The 17,760-nt window shown below is 43.1% G+C and overlaps 2 protein-coding genes across 3 annotated transcripts; one reads left to right on the forward strand and one right to left on the reverse strand.

The window, feature by feature from the left end:
* The first annotated feature begins 806 nt into the window (after positions 1-806).
* poc5 (POC5 centriolar protein homolog (Chlamydomonas)) lies at positions 807-8,686 on the forward strand. Its single transcript, XM_048242925.1, has 13 exons — positions 807-958; positions 1,598-1,681; positions 1,885-2,032; positions 2,122-2,211; positions 2,380-2,564; positions 2,844-3,020; positions 3,711-3,815; positions 4,366-4,545; positions 5,470-5,635; positions 6,769-6,914; positions 7,326-7,481; positions 7,764-7,937; positions 8,511-8,686. The coding sequence occupies exons 2-13, from the start codon at positions 1,598-1,600 to the stop codon at positions 8,646-8,648; spliced, it is 1,749 nt and encodes a 582-aa protein (XP_048098882.1). The 5' UTR covers positions 807-958; the 3' UTR covers positions 8,649-8,686.
* Positions 8,687-8,721: 35 nt separating this feature from the next.
* Positions 8,722-17,750, reverse strand: ankdd1b (ankyrin repeat and death domain containing 1B). 2 transcript variants are annotated; one of them, XM_048242933.1, is made up of 15 exons: positions 17,381-17,750; positions 16,057-16,157; positions 15,844-15,942; positions 15,672-15,770; positions 15,302-15,406; positions 14,650-14,754; positions 14,453-14,551; positions 14,080-14,178; positions 13,703-13,801; positions 13,227-13,316; positions 12,870-12,968; positions 12,524-12,619; positions 11,833-12,034; positions 9,921-10,052; positions 8,722-9,523 (listed from the first exon to the last, which is right to left on the reverse strand). In XM_048242933.1, the coding sequence occupies exons 1-15, from the start codon at positions 17,562-17,564 to the stop codon at positions 9,471-9,473; spliced, it is 1,662 nt and encodes a 553-aa protein (XP_048098890.1). In that variant the 5' UTR covers positions 17,565-17,750; the 3' UTR covers positions 8,722-9,470. The 2 variants fall into 2 exon arrangements, with proteins under 2 accessions (XP_048098890.1, XP_048098888.1); XM_048242931.1 differs by having other exon boundaries at positions 13,227-13,325.
* Between the last annotated feature and the right edge of the window lie 10 nt (positions 17,751-17,760).

Below are 17,760 nucleotides of genomic sequence, written 5' to 3' on the forward strand. Positions count from 1 at the left end.
TTGTAGAAATAGGCTATTGTTTTCAGAAAATAAAAATGTTTTACCTGAAATCTTTGTTTGGACCCACACTACCCTTATGAAAAAGAACTATAGGAATCTTGTAGTATTTTGGGACAAATGGATAGAAAAGCCTATAGTGTCCATTTATTTATTTACAAATGTTACGTTTGTTGTGAATAAATAAATCAATAAATTGGGGCCATGCAGTGGGCACAAAGATTGCTCTTAAATTGAGATTAAACTCAGCATTACACTCATTATCATCCAAAGTGTAGCCTGCCTAGGCCACAACTGCAGTAGCCTAGCATCTACATGTAACAGATACGATTGTGACCATCCCAAATAACCTTACTGCTCAACTTTGATGTCCTCTTGTCTACCGTGTTAGGAAGCGAAGGCTACAGGCTAGACCTACGGGCTGAAATCATAAAGGTTTCTGTAAAACACCATACGGGTGAATCGAATGGATTAGGTTACTGCTCGAATAGCATCTGACAAGGAGATTAATGTAAAATGTTTGTACCATATTAAAAGAAACACCGGGCAAAACTGCAAGCGAAATGAGCAACTATCCTATTTGTTCTTGTATGAATATTTATGTAGCTGAAGTTTATAAGATGACATTAGGCTATATAACATGTTATAGTGCCAAAAGACTCAATCAGCCTGTGTTTTTCCTGCAGCGCGGCACGCATATTGCAATGTGTACAGTTTGAAGAGTCTCTTTTCCGTTTATGCAACCATAGTAACGTGCTATCCAATCACAAGGAACAACGGTGATGGGGTAGACAATTCTAACCAATTAAATTAGCTCATACTCATGCAGTTAACAATTTGAAACTGCCAGGTTGAAATAAAAGTTACTGATTCTGATTTCGACTGAGTGAGTGTTGTTTACTGACTACCAGTTCCAAGAAGGAAAAGAGAAATATTAGGAAAACGGCACGACTGCCAAGAGGTAGGCTTGTAAATATAAATTCTTACAAATTCGCTAGTGTTGGTGGTGGGTGGCTAACTTTTAGGCATGTTAACGTTAGGGCAGGGTGTGCTATAATAACGTTAACGTTAAGTTTTGTTTAGGCTTATGCTAGCGAGTTAGCTCATCTGTCGAGGTAACAACGTCTACACACGAATAATGGTATTGAACTGTTTATCCAAACCCACCTAGGGATTGACTAGCTAAGTTAACCAGTGAAGTGAACTAATGTAGTTAACGTCATTCGGCTCGAGCGGCATCAACGCGGCAAGCTAGAAGCTAGTTAGCTTAACGTTACCAGCTAGCAACACTAACCTTAACTTAGCGACATGGATTATTATGGTTTATTTTCCTAAACCTAAAACAGGTTAGTGATCAAAGGTAGCAGGATAATATCAGCTAGGGAGTCTATCATAATTGCCTGTTTAACGTTCATTTGTCTAGCTAAATACACGGTAATAGCGTGCAACGTTGTAAATTACTTGCAATTTGCTGTAAATGTTACATCTGCGCTATTACTGAAGTTACGCACTGATCATTAGTCAGGACCCAGGCTAGGTAATATCAGTGGTTCATTAGGAAGGTGACCCAACATGCTTTTGGTTTCCCTTCTTTCAATAGATGTCCTCTGATGAGGGGGAACCAAGCAGTCCAGCTCTGCCTAAGGATTCAGATCAAGGGAGCTCGGTGTCCTCAGAGTTGCAGGTAAACCTAACGGTTCTGTCCACCAATACACTCAACAGCAGCAGGCTATAAGGGTCTTATTCGTTGTTTGACTCTGCATTTGAATATCATTCCATCCATAAGATTATCTTGTCAGGAGGTTGGGGTAAAAGTCTTAATATGTTTGGATGATGTATGTTTGGATGATGGATTTGTGCTTCATGGAGGGGTTTTGTTTCAATCAGGATGAGTATGAGGAGCTCCTGAGGCATGCTGTGGTCACTCCCAAGTTTGAGCCAAGCACACCATCCCAGCTGCTTCAAATGTCACAACTCTCTGCATCTGGACCAATTTCTCACCTCCTGGAGGGCCGGCGATCTCAACCTACTGAAGGTGAGAAGTTAACATCAATGAATCTTAAAGTGACTTAAAGAGCCACTTCCTCTCCATGCACTTTCTGACCTGCCTTTCTCAACTGTCAGAGGATAGTGGAAGACACTCGGGAAGAGGGGTGACCTCTACCAGGGCAACTCCTCTTGATCGGGATTCCTCTCATGTCCAAGCATCAGAAGGTAGAACAAATTGCTATTTGATCAGGGTTATGTCTGCTAAGCTTGCATAACCGCAATTCTAGAATACATTGACTGTTTGAACACATTCATATATTCATATATTTCTGAAAAGAGAGAGAGACTGCACCATGGTCCATTTCACTGGAACTTTTTTCCTTTCTGTCCCAGACATGGAGATGCTGGGCAGATCTCCCGGTAATGAGAGTGTACCAGAGAGACAGCAGACTGCTTCAGAGACTTCCAGGCAAAGCAGCCCGGATGCTGTCATCACCGTGGAGACTGAGGTGTCCGTCTCGGAGGAGAACATGACCAGAATGGAAAACGTCTTGGATATGTGGAATGACAATCTGAAGGTTGACCTTTTCTTTTCAAGTCAATTATATTAAATTGTATAAAGTTGAATCTAATTACATTTTCTTTTTTAAGATTATTATTTTAACAATTTGAAGTACTGTACATGCTATTGCATAAACGTTTATGGTGCTTGTTAAAAGCTGCTAATGACTCTTCACTTGCTGGACTAGTTAAAAGAACCTCTCTCTAATCACCCAGCCCTGTGTAAAGCTGTACTGCAGGAGTACACGGCGTAGATCCAGATAAATGAGTGTAAAAGCATGTAATTATCACCCCAGACCAACGTGCTGATGGAGCTGAGAAAGTGGAAGCTGGCGTATGCCGAGCAGCATAAGCTGGCGCTGAGGAAGGAGAGGGAGAAGCACGCGGCCGACATGGTTGCCGTGAACGCAGATATGGATGGGCTAAAGGACCTGCTGCACACGTACGAGCTCTCCAGTCAGAGGAAGGATGAGGTGTGTGTGTGTGTGTGTATGTCTGTCTGTCTGTCTGTCTGTCTACGTACATACCCTTATCCTCGTGTTAATCTCCAACCCATGGAGGCGCGTTGAAAAGGACACGCTGCATAGTCCAAACATTAATTTGTGCAATTTGAAGCTCATTTCAAGTCATTTTAATCAGTCAGGTTAAAGATAATGTGTGAAAGTTCATCTGCTTGGAACAGTTTAAATCGTGACAGTTGCCCTTATCCATTGTGTCAGGCCTCAGCGCCGCCTCCTAGCGCCCACAGAAAATTGCATGTTTCAGACCTTCTACCTCCTCCTACTCATGAATGCCAGTCTGGTATGAGTAGACCCACATTTACCTCCATAAGCCCAGTGAAAAAAAACAGAGCTGGGTGGAAAATGCTAGATGAACATACTCTACACAAATGGTCAACTTCAATCTGAAGTTTTACATTTTTCGGATGCATTAAGTGAATAGAAGGGGAAAAAACCCTGAAACATGCAGTTCTGTAGGTTCCTAGGATGGATCTGGCTGGAGAAACTTGCATTCACTGTTGCTAATACCGATTAAGAAACTTGCATTCACTGTTGCTAATACCGACTAAGCTAGTTCTTAATCCTACTCCTGATGAAACCACCCTCTAGCTCTAACTTTCTGCTGCTGCACCACCACCATACTGAATGTTTTGCCTCTGGCAGGTGATTAAGAACCTGAGCTACGCACTTGACAGACAGCGGGAGCGGCTGGAGATGATGAGGTCGTTCACGCAGTGGAGGCTCCGCCACGGCGCTCTCCGAGAGGAGGTGACTGGAGGGGGGTGGGGAGACCGGGGGCAGAGGGCATAGGAAGGGGAGACAGGATGACGGTCTGCATGCCACCAGGCGACCTTTGCCCCTACTGAACTTGTTTACTTGTTGTCTTGCCTTTGAAGTGTTGCATTATTTATAAACGGAGATGGGTTTCTTTGGACTGGCCCTGCAGTTGCAGCCTGTTGATGTGGATCTGAAGTTCTTGTTTTTTCCCTTCTTTTCATCTCTATTGTGTGCAAGCTTTCACAAATACTTTGAAACCCATTGGCAATTATATGTTAAGGCACCATTGCTGAAAACAAGGTAGCATTCCATGAAAATCTTGTTTTCTTAATCTGTCACAACATTGATCTAGTTCATGGTGTTGTTGTATAAGTTTGATAGCCAGAGTCTACAGTTTATTCTTAGTTAGTTCCCAATTTTCTCAATGACACGTATGCTGTAGTGGAACAGGTTAACAGATTGTTAATTATTCTAATTATGAATGTCAGTGTAAACTGCCCCTGTCTCACTCCAAGTACCCCTGGTGCTGTGAATCCCCCAGGCCCAGGGTGGCAAGATGGCCGAGCAGCACTACCAGCAACAGCTGAAGAAGAAGGTGTGGGCCGCCTGGCACTCTCTCATCTCCAGCCGCTGGAAGGAGCGCATGGAGCGGGCGTGCCGCGCCCGCGCCGAGGAGGTCTGCGTGCAGCTCTCCAACGACTACGAGACCAAGATGGCTGAGGTGAGACAGACACCCTCCATGAACGAAATGCGAATGCGAATATGAACAAAACCACGGTACAAGAACAATGTGGCAAATGTTCCAATCATATAGAAGCTAATGCCAATGAAGTTGTTTCCAGCATGTAGCATTTTGGTTGAGCCCACCTTTGCAACATTTGCGTAGACGTGCAAATCATAACTGCAAAGCCAACATGTCGGAATTGGATCTTAAATTGAGTCCAATTTTACTTAGCCTAGTAGCTGAACCTCCTTTTTAAACAGTTGCGTAGAAGTGCAGTTCTAGATGGGCTGTCACAAAATCATGGAAAAGAGTCTTTAAACCTGCGCTGGCACTGCACTAATGATGAAATATAGTCCTATTGATTGTTCACAGAAGGATCCGTCGCTAAGGGGCAACTCTTACGCCTTAGACTGTGTTTTTAGCCTCTAAGCGGACAAGACATCGTCTAGGAAGCCAGCCCAGGCTGAAGCACTCTCTCTATGCCGCAGCACCCAGCCCAGCAATAGACACGGGCAGAATTTTAAAAATGACTAGTCGAGTTTTAACAAGTTAGCTTTTCGTCATAGTTAAACTCCATTAGCCTCGAAGGTTAATAGCGCCCGTGAATATTTGCTGTGGAAAAGCATAGCAATTAAGCTTGATTGATGCGGACGGCTACTAAGGGAGAGATTAATAGCGTGCAGGAGAGAGAAGGAAGGAGCGAGGGGGAGGAGGAGAGAGAAAGAAAGGGGGGGAAGGGTTGAAGGAAGGAAAGGGGGTTCTGCTGTGACAGGCTGACGGGGAGAGTGCGGGGGTGGCAGAGGCTAGAGAGGCATTTGAAGACGGTTTGTACGGTAACCTTGTTTGATGTGTGTGTGGGTGGCTTGGTGATTGTGTCATTGTTTGTGTGTACTTATATATATGTGTGTGCGTGTGTGTCAGAACGTGGAGGCGCTGCAGAAAGCACAAGCGGAGATCCAGAAGCTGCACCTGGAGCGCGATCGCTACGAGGACTCCATGAAGAAGGCCTTCATGCGCGGCGTGTGCGCCCTCAACATGGAGGCCCTGAGCATGTTCCATGGGGGAGAGGGCCGGCCCCAGGAGCATGGTGAGTCACGCCACGTCTGAGGGCAAAGTCACAAGGCACACAGGGTCTCGTGTCTGTAGGGCTCTGGGGGATTCCCAGAACACGCATGTCCTTTCAGGAACACCCCCCCCGCAGGGAGGTAAACCCTAGATCACCCCAGTCATGAACGAACACAATAATTTAAACGCCTGTTAAAAACCTATTTTAAGCCCACCAGTAGCCAATTGCAGCACTCGCAGGGCTGGTGATGTACATCTATATACATCTAATTATATCATGTACAATTTGTAATGCTTCAAGTTTGCCCGTCCTTAGCCGTCTCTTCATGGGAGAAGTGTGTGTGTGTGTTTATGTGTGTGTGTGTGTGTGTGTCTACTGGAAGTGATGAAATGAGGAGAAACGGCTAGCCAGGAGGGTCCCCCTTTTGTTTGAATGCAGTGAACCTGCGGCCTGAGTTTCTATGCACCCACCCGTCCACCCCCGCATACCCAACCCCTCCCCCATCTCATCAGCCGAGTGCCTCGGACCGATATGGATTAATAGTAAGCGGGGTGTAGGGCCTGTCGTTTCTCATTTTTCCCTCAAGTCGCTTGCTCTTTGATGGGCCTTCCTGTGTGTGTGTGAGACAGATATGTGAGTGTGTGTGTGTGTGTGTGTGTGTGCATGCACATACACGTGTGTGTGTGTGTGTGTGTCTGTGATATATATGTGCGTGTGTGTGTGTGTGTGCAGTGGGGGTAAATTGTGAGTGGGTGGGAATATGCTGACTCCTCCTGGAGCGCTGGAAAAGGTTGTGACTCTGGCAGGGAGCTGACAGCTGAGTGAACGTTCCTTTAAGGCAGTGGGTGTGTTCATTTCACTGCCGCCTCAGCTCATGAAAGAGAGTGTGTGTGTGTGTGTGTGTGTGTGTGTTTGTGTACGCCTGAGCGCAGACACACAAAATATACTGCTTCCCAATAAGGCTTATCACTCATGCCCAGTGTTTTGAGGTAGTGGGAGAGTGTTCATTTAAAATCAGTTCATAAAAAAAAGCTGTGACTACAACTTGTTCGCTTTGGAGCCCACTTGTAATGAACTGTCAAAGGCTGTTGTTGTTTTTTTCCTTCACAAATGATTTATCCGGGATTGACGCTTTCCCTCCCTCCTCTGTCCAGATGCTCCTCCCCCACGGGATGATCCGAGCTTCGGCTCATTGGCCGGCCTGCAGCCTCGGCCCACCTCTTCCTTCTCTGACGTGGCGTTCGCCATGGAGACCCAGGCCGCAGCGCTGGCCCCATCCTGCAGTGACGCGGACAGGATGGTGAGCGCCTAGCCCCGTAGCCAGTGGACTTCCTGTCCTCAAAGGATGCTTTGTCCAGGGTTTATTAAAAGACACTTGGGTCTGTTTTCCTGTGCCTCCCTTTTTTGACAGTCTTCACAAAGCAGACCTCACTTGACACTTGTCTTGTTAGGTGATTTAGCACTTTGTCTATGAGGCTGGCACTTCAACACATTGATGATCCCTTTTGCAAGACAAAATGTCTGCACTGGCCTTCACAAAGCCACCTCTCTCCCATGGTTTGTAGTTTTACTAATGCACCATCCTTTCACCAGTGAGAAGTTAAAGAGGCAGAAACATTATGTGTGTGTGTTTTGTGTGTGTGGTGACAGTTGGTGTGTCAGTGAGTGGTCTGCTCTCTGGTGATGTGTGCTCTGTCTCCTCTGGCTCCAGTCTCCTGGTCCAGGCCCCAGTCTGTTCCTCTCCCACATGGGCCCAGACTCCAGTATGGGGCTGCCCAGAGCCGAAGCCCTCCCTCCCTCCTCCACCACCAGTACTACAGGGAGTAGCGCCGTACCACTAGGGGGGACTGTAACATCCCACAGACAGGTATGGCTCTGCTACTCTCTTTTAATGTCTTAATATTCAAGTGCAGTGTTGTTTCTAAAAAGGAATTTTGTTGTTTATATGCGATATGTTATAATGACAATATCATATTCAGTTATATTCTAAGTCCGGTTTTGTAGCATTATGTAAAATGAAGAGACTAATGCATAGCTTATCACTAGTGCTGTGGATCTGTGTGGAAGGTTGTGTTGGCACTGTCATCTCCATGTAGTAATAGAACTAGAACAGCTTTTTTGTAAACACCCTCCCTTCCACCCACGTTAGTTCAGCGGCCGAGCAACTTCGGGAGGTCCACAGAGACCAAGCAGGACAGTGACTGCTCGTGTGACCGGACACACAGACATGACCCGGACCCACATGCCCAGCAGCCTACGGGTCACACGCACGGGCCAATCAAGGAGCTCTGTAGTCGTGGAGCGTCATCATCCAGTTACTCAGGTATGTGATAACATATTCAGCTGCACAAAGTAACTGTTTCAATGTGTTAATTTTTAACTAGCTTACAATAATGTGCATCGTGTTCTGCTTTACATTGGATTGTTTATAATTCATCTCACACTGGAAATGTGCATTTTCTCTCTTGGAAAAATGTGCCTGCGTCCATTAATTAATCAGTTTATGTCTAAATGTAAGTGGCAACTTGAGTAAATAAAAACGTGACTTATATTCAGTATACCTGGAATGATTTATTTCTATGCATGGGGTGATGCTAATCATTTGATATGAAAATGCATGCTGTTGTAGAATTGAATTTTTCAGAATATTGTAATACTGCCTCATATACATGTAATTAATACTTTTTAATAGTCTGGTCACACTGTTCCATTGGCATAACAATATTGAAATGACTAAAACAATACCAGTGTTTTTCATCATACATTTAGTTTATGCCTTTTGGATCATATTGAAGCTGCCTGTAGTCCATAGTTCCTTTGTTTTCCTTTAGCTTTTCTGTAGTCTCTGTAACTCTCTGTCTCCGCTGACTCCCTGTGTGTCTGTGTTGGGCTGTAGTTCACAGTGGAGCAGACGGCAGCAGCCAGGTACCCACGCTCCATTCATCAGGCCCAGGCTCTCCCAGGCAGCAGGAGCTCCAGGGACCCCCGCGCCCACTCTAGCGCTCACATCCACACTGTCAAAGTGGTGGAGTGAACTCACACACACACACACAGAAACAAATGCACACTGATACACAACCCCCCCCCCCCCCACTCACACAAGCAAGCAAGAAAAAAAAATGTTTTATTTTTTTCAGTATCACAACACCAGTACATACACAGAGACACACACGTTTTAGTCTATGCCAGTGAAGAAAGCAAGTACACACTGCATTTTTTTACTGGAAGGACGAATGGGATTTTTTCTCTTCACAAGGATGCTATCCCTGCCTTTTAGAATTATGTTCATTGGTTTAAGATTGAATAAATTAACCTTTTGAGAAAAACTATGAGTTAAGCAGAAAGTGGTTTGATGAAAGCCATACTATGGCCATGCATTTTTAAAATGCCTTTTAAGGTTAAACTGATGTTTTTGAGATACTTGAAATATTTATTTTTTAATTTAATGTTTTCTACAATAATGACCTGTCCTAGAGTTGTTGTGCAATCATTTCCTTGTTTGTAATGATAATGTCTGAAGTTAAGACGCATACTTGAAATTTGTATTTTCACTGTCCGTATACCAACAATAAAACATCTGAATGTTTTCAGACAAAGACGGCCACCATGCTTTGACTGAACAATGAATTAGCTGCTTTTTTAGAGAGATGTGATGTTCAACAGATATACTGTATGAACTGGTACAAAGTCCTTGCCTGAGTTCAAAGTGACTGTAGCCTTAGCCTATAAGAAAGCAATTATGTTGAAAAAATGTGCAAAATGGCAAATGTAATAGAACACCGCACACATCAGACAAGAGTCTCAGAAATCATTTAGCTGGTGTCCTCTGTGCAAAATAGTCCTTCCTCGTCCAGCATCAGGAAATAGTGCATTTCTTTATATTGTTCTCTGCTTCCATTCGCATTTTCTCTGGAAAAAGAGACAAGACAAAAGGAATTTCTCAGATATAGGAGTGAGAATACAGTATAAGAGAAGCAGAAGAATATACAGAGAAACTAAATGTATGAATAAATAAAGGAAAACACCTGTAATGACTAAAAATAATTCAGGTAGCGCAAGAAAAGTATTTAAGGTATGTTTCACTAGGTTGTATACAAAATGGACGTGACCTCTCTTTGATCTGTTGAATGAAAATGAAAGCCACAGCTTTTGTCTCCCCTGTTCAGTGTCCACGAGAGTCACGTGTGTGCAGTGTATTCACCCAGGCCACTGTTAGTGTGCAGCGCTTGACATCACATTACAGGCCTTAATTTATGAGGGGTCACTGCGTTATGAGTAAGGTCAACTTGGCTGTAATCTGTCATATCTGCGACTTTTCTGTTCCCTGTGGAGAGAAGTCCCTCGTACAGCTCTTTGGCAGCACTCCTCTGTGTGCTAATCACCCCATGGAGCCAGATCAGAAGCATCCTGTTGCCATGTTCCTGGTAGCTCTGGGGCCCTAAAAAACAATTACTTTTGTATGTAACAAATGACCTATTATTTATAGTAGGCCTATATATATATATATATATATATATATATATATATATATAGATAGATACTGCGGAGAAAATAAGAATTGAACACGTCAACATTTTTTTCAGTAAGTATACTTCCAAAGAGGCTATTCGCATAAAATTTTCTATAGACATTAGTATTAACTTAGGTAATCCACACATATTAAAAAATCCAAACATTAATGTCCCTAAGTAGAGTTATGAGTACAAAAGTGGAATAGCACAGGGAAAAAGTATTGAACACACTAAGAAAAAACAGTACACAAAGGCAAGGAATGGCAAGGAACGAGCTGGAATCTATACATAGTTAGAGAGTAATTATCCCACCTATCTGTGCAAATTAATGTAAGCTGGGTTAGTACATATTGATGAGCTATAAAAAGGTTTTTTGTTACCAAGTTGTCACACAAGAAACATGTCATGATGGGTAAAAGCAAAGAGCTCTTCCAAGACCTTTGCAACATTATTGTTGCAAAACATATCAAGGAACTGGTTACAGGTGCATTTCAAAACTTCAGAATCATCCAGTAAGCAGTATTGGAGCCATTATCTGCAAGTGGAAGGAACATCACTGCATCATCAATCGGCCATGCACAGGATCTCCTCACAAGATTTCTGACCAGGAAGTCAGAAGGATAGTCAGAAGTGTAGCCTAAGAGCCAAGGACCACTCCAGAAAGACTTGGAGGCAGCAGGTTCAATTGTTACAGAGAAAATCATAGGTAATGCACTCCACCGCCATGGCCTCATATGCACGCTCCCACATGACTCTATTACTGAAGAAAAACATGTCGAAGCTCATTGAAAGTTTGCTACACAACATTTGGACAAGCCTATGAAATACTGAGAGAATGTATTCTGGTCAGGTGAGAGCAAAATTTAAGTCTTTGGATGTCATACTACACACCATATTTGGAGGTGAAATGGCACTGTGCATCACCCTAAAAATACCATACCAACAGTGAAGTTTGGAGGTGGAGGCATCACGTTGTGGGGCTGTTTTTCATCTCATGGTACTGGCAGACTTCATACAGTTGAAGAAATGATGAATTCCCATTTTTTCTGGGAAAATCTTACCATCCACCAGAACAATGAGGATGAGACATGGCTAGACCTTCCAGCAGGACAATGATCCAAAGCATTCAGCAAAGGAAACTCTCAATTGGTTTCAGAGAAATCCAACTTAAATCCAATTAAACAGTTTTGGAAGTTACCTAAAGATCAGGATTTACAAGAGGGACCCCTGGAATCTTCAACATTAAAAGACTATCTGTTTAAAAGAATGGGCCAAAATCACATCTGAATACTGCGACTGATTAGTTTACGTCATAGAGGAAATGCCTTGAAGCTCTCATTACAAATAAAGGGTTTTCCACAAAGTATTTAAGAAATTTCAGTAGGCGAACTTCCACTTTTTTTCTCATAACTCTACTCATAAACATTAATGTTTGGATTTTTTTATATGTGTGGATTACCTAAGTTAATACTAATGTCTGGTGAAAATTTCAAATAGCTTCACTGGAAGTATACAGTACTTACTGAAAAAAATGTTGACGTGCAATATTTATTTTCCCCGCTGTATAAGTTTAACCGTTATTTTCTTGCACATACTGTATAACAAAATGAAAAATATCAATTCAATTAAAAAAATCATTAAAAAAATTATTGCAGTAGTTTGGAGTAGTTTGTTGAGTCCACAGGACACCATCTCCCATGTGGTTACCTGTCCACTGTTCCTCAATGGCAGCCATTTGCTGCTGGGTGAATCCCCAGTATTCTGCTAGCCTCTTCCACTCGTTGCGCTTGAAGCACTTGTACGCCAGTCTCCACATGGTGTCGCGGATCTGCTTTGTGTCGGCTCGGTGGTCCACTTTGAACGTCAGCGGTAATTCATTGTGAAGAATCTCATTCGTCACTGCATTGGTCTGAAAAGGGCGATCTATTCATATCACTTTCATAACAAAGGGAATAGCTCGCAAACCTCAGTGAGGAAGCAAGTAGTAGGAAAAAGTAATGGTAAAGTAAAGTAACGGCAGTAATCCACAAATTTGTCTTACACTAAATATCTTAAGTGTTTCGGGGATTGTGCCAATCAATTTTTTTTTTGAGAAGCCTTGTCAAGAATTGGTGGTCATGTAATTGTTGTGTCATGTAGGAAAGTGGAGGGGGCAGAATTGGCCCGGGTGACATTTCGAGCTAAATTGATATGCTCAGCGTTATTGAATTGCCTCTCATGATAAACGCCCAGTGAGATAGAAGTGAGAAATGTTATAGCATCAGGCATAACAGTACCATGTAACAAACTGTCACAATCATTCCAATAACACAATTTTGAACATACAAAACAAATTGCATTCCCCGTTCCTCCATTTACCATACCGCTTTGAAAAATGCCACCTGGCTCCTGAACTCACCCTTCTCCAGTGGAAGTATCTTTCTGCTTTGATTATCATGTCTACAATGATCACAACATCTGCCCGGGCGGCCACAGCCAGGGCAGTCTTGCCTTGCTGTGAGTCAGGGCAAGAAAGTAAAAAAGGAAAGATTCAGATCCCGCTGAAAACTTAGACAGCAGTGGAACATTCATATTCAGTTTTTATGATGAAGGAAGCCGTAAACCTAATGATCTCAAACTGGCCGTTGCAGCTCCGTAAAAGACAAGCTCAGGTTTATGGCCTCATGGGGGAATTAAGGCTGCTGTGTGTGTGTGAGAGGGTGTGTGTGTGTGTGTGTGAGAGAGAGAGAAAGTGCTTTGATTACCCTGTCCTTGAGCTCCAGATCCAAGTCGGCTTTCAAGATCATTTCCACCACGTCCACCTTGCCAAGCTCTGCTGCAATGTGGAGAGCAGTCTGTCCCATCTGAGAATGGTGAGAGAAAACTATCAACTGTTCTGGCTACAAGCTACATAAACACACAGTGCAGAAGGTGTGCACGCCTGGTTCCTGTGCGGGCTTTCAAAATGGCCAAGAACCAGTACACCCACATTTTCATGAAATGAAATTCATTTTTAATGAGTCTCATAAAACGACTGTTTATTTCAGCCAAAAGACACTAAGATCCGCTCAGCTCAGCCCGACTCCGTTCCCTGGTGGCCTTTTGAGGAGTTGTTTACATACCTGCTCAGTGATGTTGGGGTCACAGCCAGCCTCCAGTAGCGTGTGGATAACGGGGATGTGAGAGTTGTGCACAGCCAGGTGCAGGGGAGCCTGCAGGTGCTAAGAGCAGAGGAGAAGGGAACCATCTAATGCTCATGAACTCTGACCTTTATGATTTTTTAACCAGTTTGTCAGGCCAGCTGCACACTTGACCCTTTTGAATCTTTTTGAAAGGGCTTTGATGGAGTTACAACAGAACTGACTAAAATGCATAGTGATAGTTTTGTAAATGTGAACAAATACACAGTGACTGCCAAAAAGGCCCATACCACCTCTACACTCCAGTACACCAACAAATATATGACACTATCAGACTCTCCCATAAGAATGAAATCGGAAAGTGTCTTGTCATGCAAGCAAAAAGTGATCATCCAAATGACAAATTCATCTCGGATGTCCATACACTGATCTGCGGTGGTCATGGCCGATGCTCCCACCTGGTTTTGTGCATTGGTCCAAGCTCCATTGTCAATGAGGATCTTCGCCAGTGAAGTGTAGCCTCTCTCACACACTGGGTGCAAAGGGGAGCTCTTGACCTGGAAAAGTGACAGATAATGAATTACACCACCTCCCAATGGACATTCTCCTTCATTTCTTTCCACACATTAAAAAATGTGCTTACTCTAATTTCATGTTTCACGTTATATCCCTAGTACATCACATTCATACATTGATCATGACTTATTGCTATTTTTGGCCTTTTTGTGTGCTGTAGTTTCACATTAAATGTTTAACGAACAGTTGAACAGCCTAGAAACATATTCCTTCTTCACATCCCAGCCCAGTGTCCTTCAAACTCCTGTCCTGTACCCACATTGGAGGTGATATTGAGGTCACATCCCGCGTCCAGCAACGCCTCCACACACTCCTCATGGCCTCCGTCTGCGGCCTGGTAGAGCGCCGTCTCCCCAGCCTGCGGAACAGGGGACCGCTGGGGTCAGGATCTGCCTCTCAAACAGTCCACACACAAGCAGAGCTACTGTTCTACACACGACGGTTCTCTACTTAACTTAGACATAATTACATTTGAATTTATTCAAGTCTCAGATTCATAATGGTGCTAAACAAATGAATACCACCAAAACGCAAAAGTTTAAAAAAAGTTGTAGCATGCAATGAAAGGATTTAACTTTTTTCAGTACACATTTCAGTGTCAGAATTGTTCTGTGTGACACTGCCAACGATACCTTGTTGACTTCATCACGGCTTTCAAAGTTGTCAAGGAGCAGCTGCACTGCTTCCAGCTGGCCATTCTTTGCAGCCAAGTGGAGTGGCGTGTCTCCATTCTGAGACAAACATCACAAAACAAGTTCACAGTCTCGTGAGTTTACCACCCAGTGGCCCCTCTCAGAAAGCACTCATGGCTTAGGCTAGCTGGTCGCACCTCATTGGCCTCTGTGGTGGCCATGTTGTAGGGATCCTCCATTAACATCTCCAGCATCCGCACACAGCCATGCTCTGCAGCCACCGCAAAAGGCCTGTTCCCATGCTGAGAGAGAGAGAGAGAGAGAGAGAGAGAGAGAGAGAGAGAGAGAGAGAGAGAGTGATGGAGAGAGTGCATTGATGGTGTGTGTGTGTGTGTGTGTGGGAGTAGTAATAGAGAGCAGGGAATGGGATTTAAGAGGAATGTATGATTGATGGGAGGGACAGGGAGAATACAGTATTGATTATTTGAGGCTGATTTCAAAGTGCAGTCTGTAGTTTTGTTGTACACGGCACTCCAGTCTCTAGTAGTCATGTGACTTTGAAGCAATGTCTAAATAAACATATCCCTTCTAGCCATCCTTGATTCTTCGTTTAATTTTTTTTAAAGTGCTGTGCTACAAATGCACCAAAATGCTTGAAGGTCAGTTTTCCAGAATTTTTACATTTGAGACTTTAAAAAAGATAGTAAAAATAAAAATGTCAGTATCTACTCAGTTGAACCCTGTGTTTTTGTTTTGTGCGATACAAAAGCAGTGTCGTAGTGAGTGCCTTTGCCTCAGTATGGATGTCAGCCCTCTCAAACTCTTTCTGACAGACATAATACATGATACCTGATCTCTCTTATCCAGCTCCTTCATCTGCAGATCATCAATGATGTAGCCCATGATGTCCGTATGGTTGTTTATGGCAGCGCAGTGCATCATGTTCATCCCTTCCTGGCAAGACACACACACACACACACACACGTCTGAGCCTCTCAGCATATTCATCAATCAACATGGTTTTAAGACGTCATCAATTTAGCTTCCAGACCAGATGACATAAAAAGCTATGCTTTTTTTTTTTGAAGTGGTAACAGCTGCTCATAATGGCTGCTCACTTGCTGATTTGACATACTGCAGCAAAACCAGATAAGATGGTGCTTCAAGGCATGAGATGGTCAGTCAGGTCAAAAGTATCTGGCCACTGATCCTTGCTCACCTTGGTCTCCACAGACTGATCAGCCCCTGCTTGTACCAGTAATTTCAGGATGTCCAGACTGCCGAACCAGGCGGCCAAGTGCATGCCAGTAATCCCATGCTGCACACAAACCATGGTCAGTGACTTTGTAAAGAAACCATATTTGTTTAGTCTGTTTAGAGAGCCTGCCTACCCTGTCCTGTAAGTCAAGCTTCGCTCGTCTTCTCAGGATGATCTCGACAGCCTCCACATTGCGGAAGGCCACGGCATAGTGAAGCGCAGTTCGGTAGTGCTGGGGAGGTGCCAGAGACAGAGTTGATCAGTTCATCCCTTACAGCATCCAGCGATAACTCAAAGAAATACATGTCTATCAGGTACATGTGCTTGATTGCAATGCGAGACTTACTACATTCTTGGCGTTGACGTTTACACCTCTTCCATTGAGTTTCATGAACTCAATATCATTTCTCTTAGCTGCCTCAATGTACTCCTTCTCAGACTCCAAAACTACACAACAGTGACATAATTAACAAAAGGCTTATTGTCAATGTCAACTAATCTATAAAAGCACTTTCATAAACGGCAGTTGACCAAAGTGCTGTTCACTGAGACAAACAAATAAACAATAAAACAAACTAGATATACTTAATATATAGACAATTAGACATAATCATCAACAAAAACTAAACCAAAGTAAAACGTAATTAAAAAAAAAACTTAAAACAAAAAAAGGAACTGCAGATAAGTGAATATAGAGACAGAGCTCTAGCTGACAGTGCGAAGGTGAATTGATCATTTTTCCATGCTATGCATGCAACACTAATGGTATGGATAGACCTAAACACACTCAGCTGTGTGAGTCAAGCTGTGTAAATACAAAAATAATATAGTATTTCCCCAGGACTGAATGTGTGATAGCTTTCCAACAAAGACAGGACATCATGTTTATTAGTCCACTCGAAAAGACTTTGCTGGGAAAAGCAGTGAATGAATCAGAGGCTGGGAAACAGAGGCAAGACACAAAGACAAACAGTCTGCCCAACATGGCTGTGGTAGTACACACAGATGCTGTGGAGTGCTGGGCGTTCCCCGTCACGCTTAGTGGAATGTACACAGTCATGCCTATCACTGCGTTAATGATTAATGCAACTCCATGCAGATACATTGCTGATACATTTTCTTTTTGGGTCTTCATTAAAAACATCTCCCAAAGATATAGGCAAATGGTTGTCTTAGTCCTAATCTACAACAGTTTTCTCATGCTTGAATTGATTTTGTTTACTTGCTGTACTGAGCATCAAGTATGATCAATGTATCAAGACTTATACGAAAATTGTTTTACTTGGCATACAGCCATTGTTGAATTAGGCTTGCAACTTAAATGCACAGGTAAGATTTCCAATGAAATGGTCAAAACGTATTACATGACAGTAACCTTAGATCAAGACCAACTAGTTGCTTAATATTAAGGATTTACCAAGAATAAATCACCTATGTAGTACCAACGATAAATTGTTGAATAAAGACCTAATAAATGTGTAATGAAACTGAATGCAGATCTTCTTAACTGTATTAATTAACCAATGTATTAATGGTTAACATTGTATTCCCCAAACTACGGTTATAGCAAGTAAAAGAATAGATAAGCCAGAAACGTTTTCCATAAATCTGATAAATAGTTTACATTATGAAAACATTTTCTGGCCTATTGCTGACATACACAAACTTACGCATCACCGCATTGTCATAACTGGTGTCAGGCTCAGTGGTGTCTCTCTGCAGGACCAAATCTGTGAAGCTTTTCACCGACTCAGAGTTGAGCCATGTCTTAGGGTTGAGATTCTCCTTCTTCAGCAGAGGGCTCTTCAGAAGCCTGTCTCTGAACGCCAGAGTCTGTTTCTCCATAGTGCTCATGCTGGCTCTTTCTTTCTCGTTCCCATCCACTCTGGCACTGCTGTTTGCTTCTGATATATTTTGAAGTCTACGGTGTTTGATCAGCAAGTCCACCACACCCACACGAAACACGCTTCGTCTAATCTAACTACATGGATCAGCTCAATGCTCTGGTTCAACTGTTGAGGTCCTGTATACAAAAAATGTGGACTCCTTT

This window comes from Alosa alosa, chromosome 5 (genome assembly GCF_017589495.1).
Source record: "Alosa alosa isolate M-15738 ecotype Scorff River chromosome 5, AALO_Geno_1.1, whole genome shotgun sequence".
Classification (NCBI taxonomy): domain Eukaryota; kingdom Metazoa; phylum Chordata; class Actinopteri; order Clupeiformes; family Clupeidae; genus Alosa; species Alosa alosa.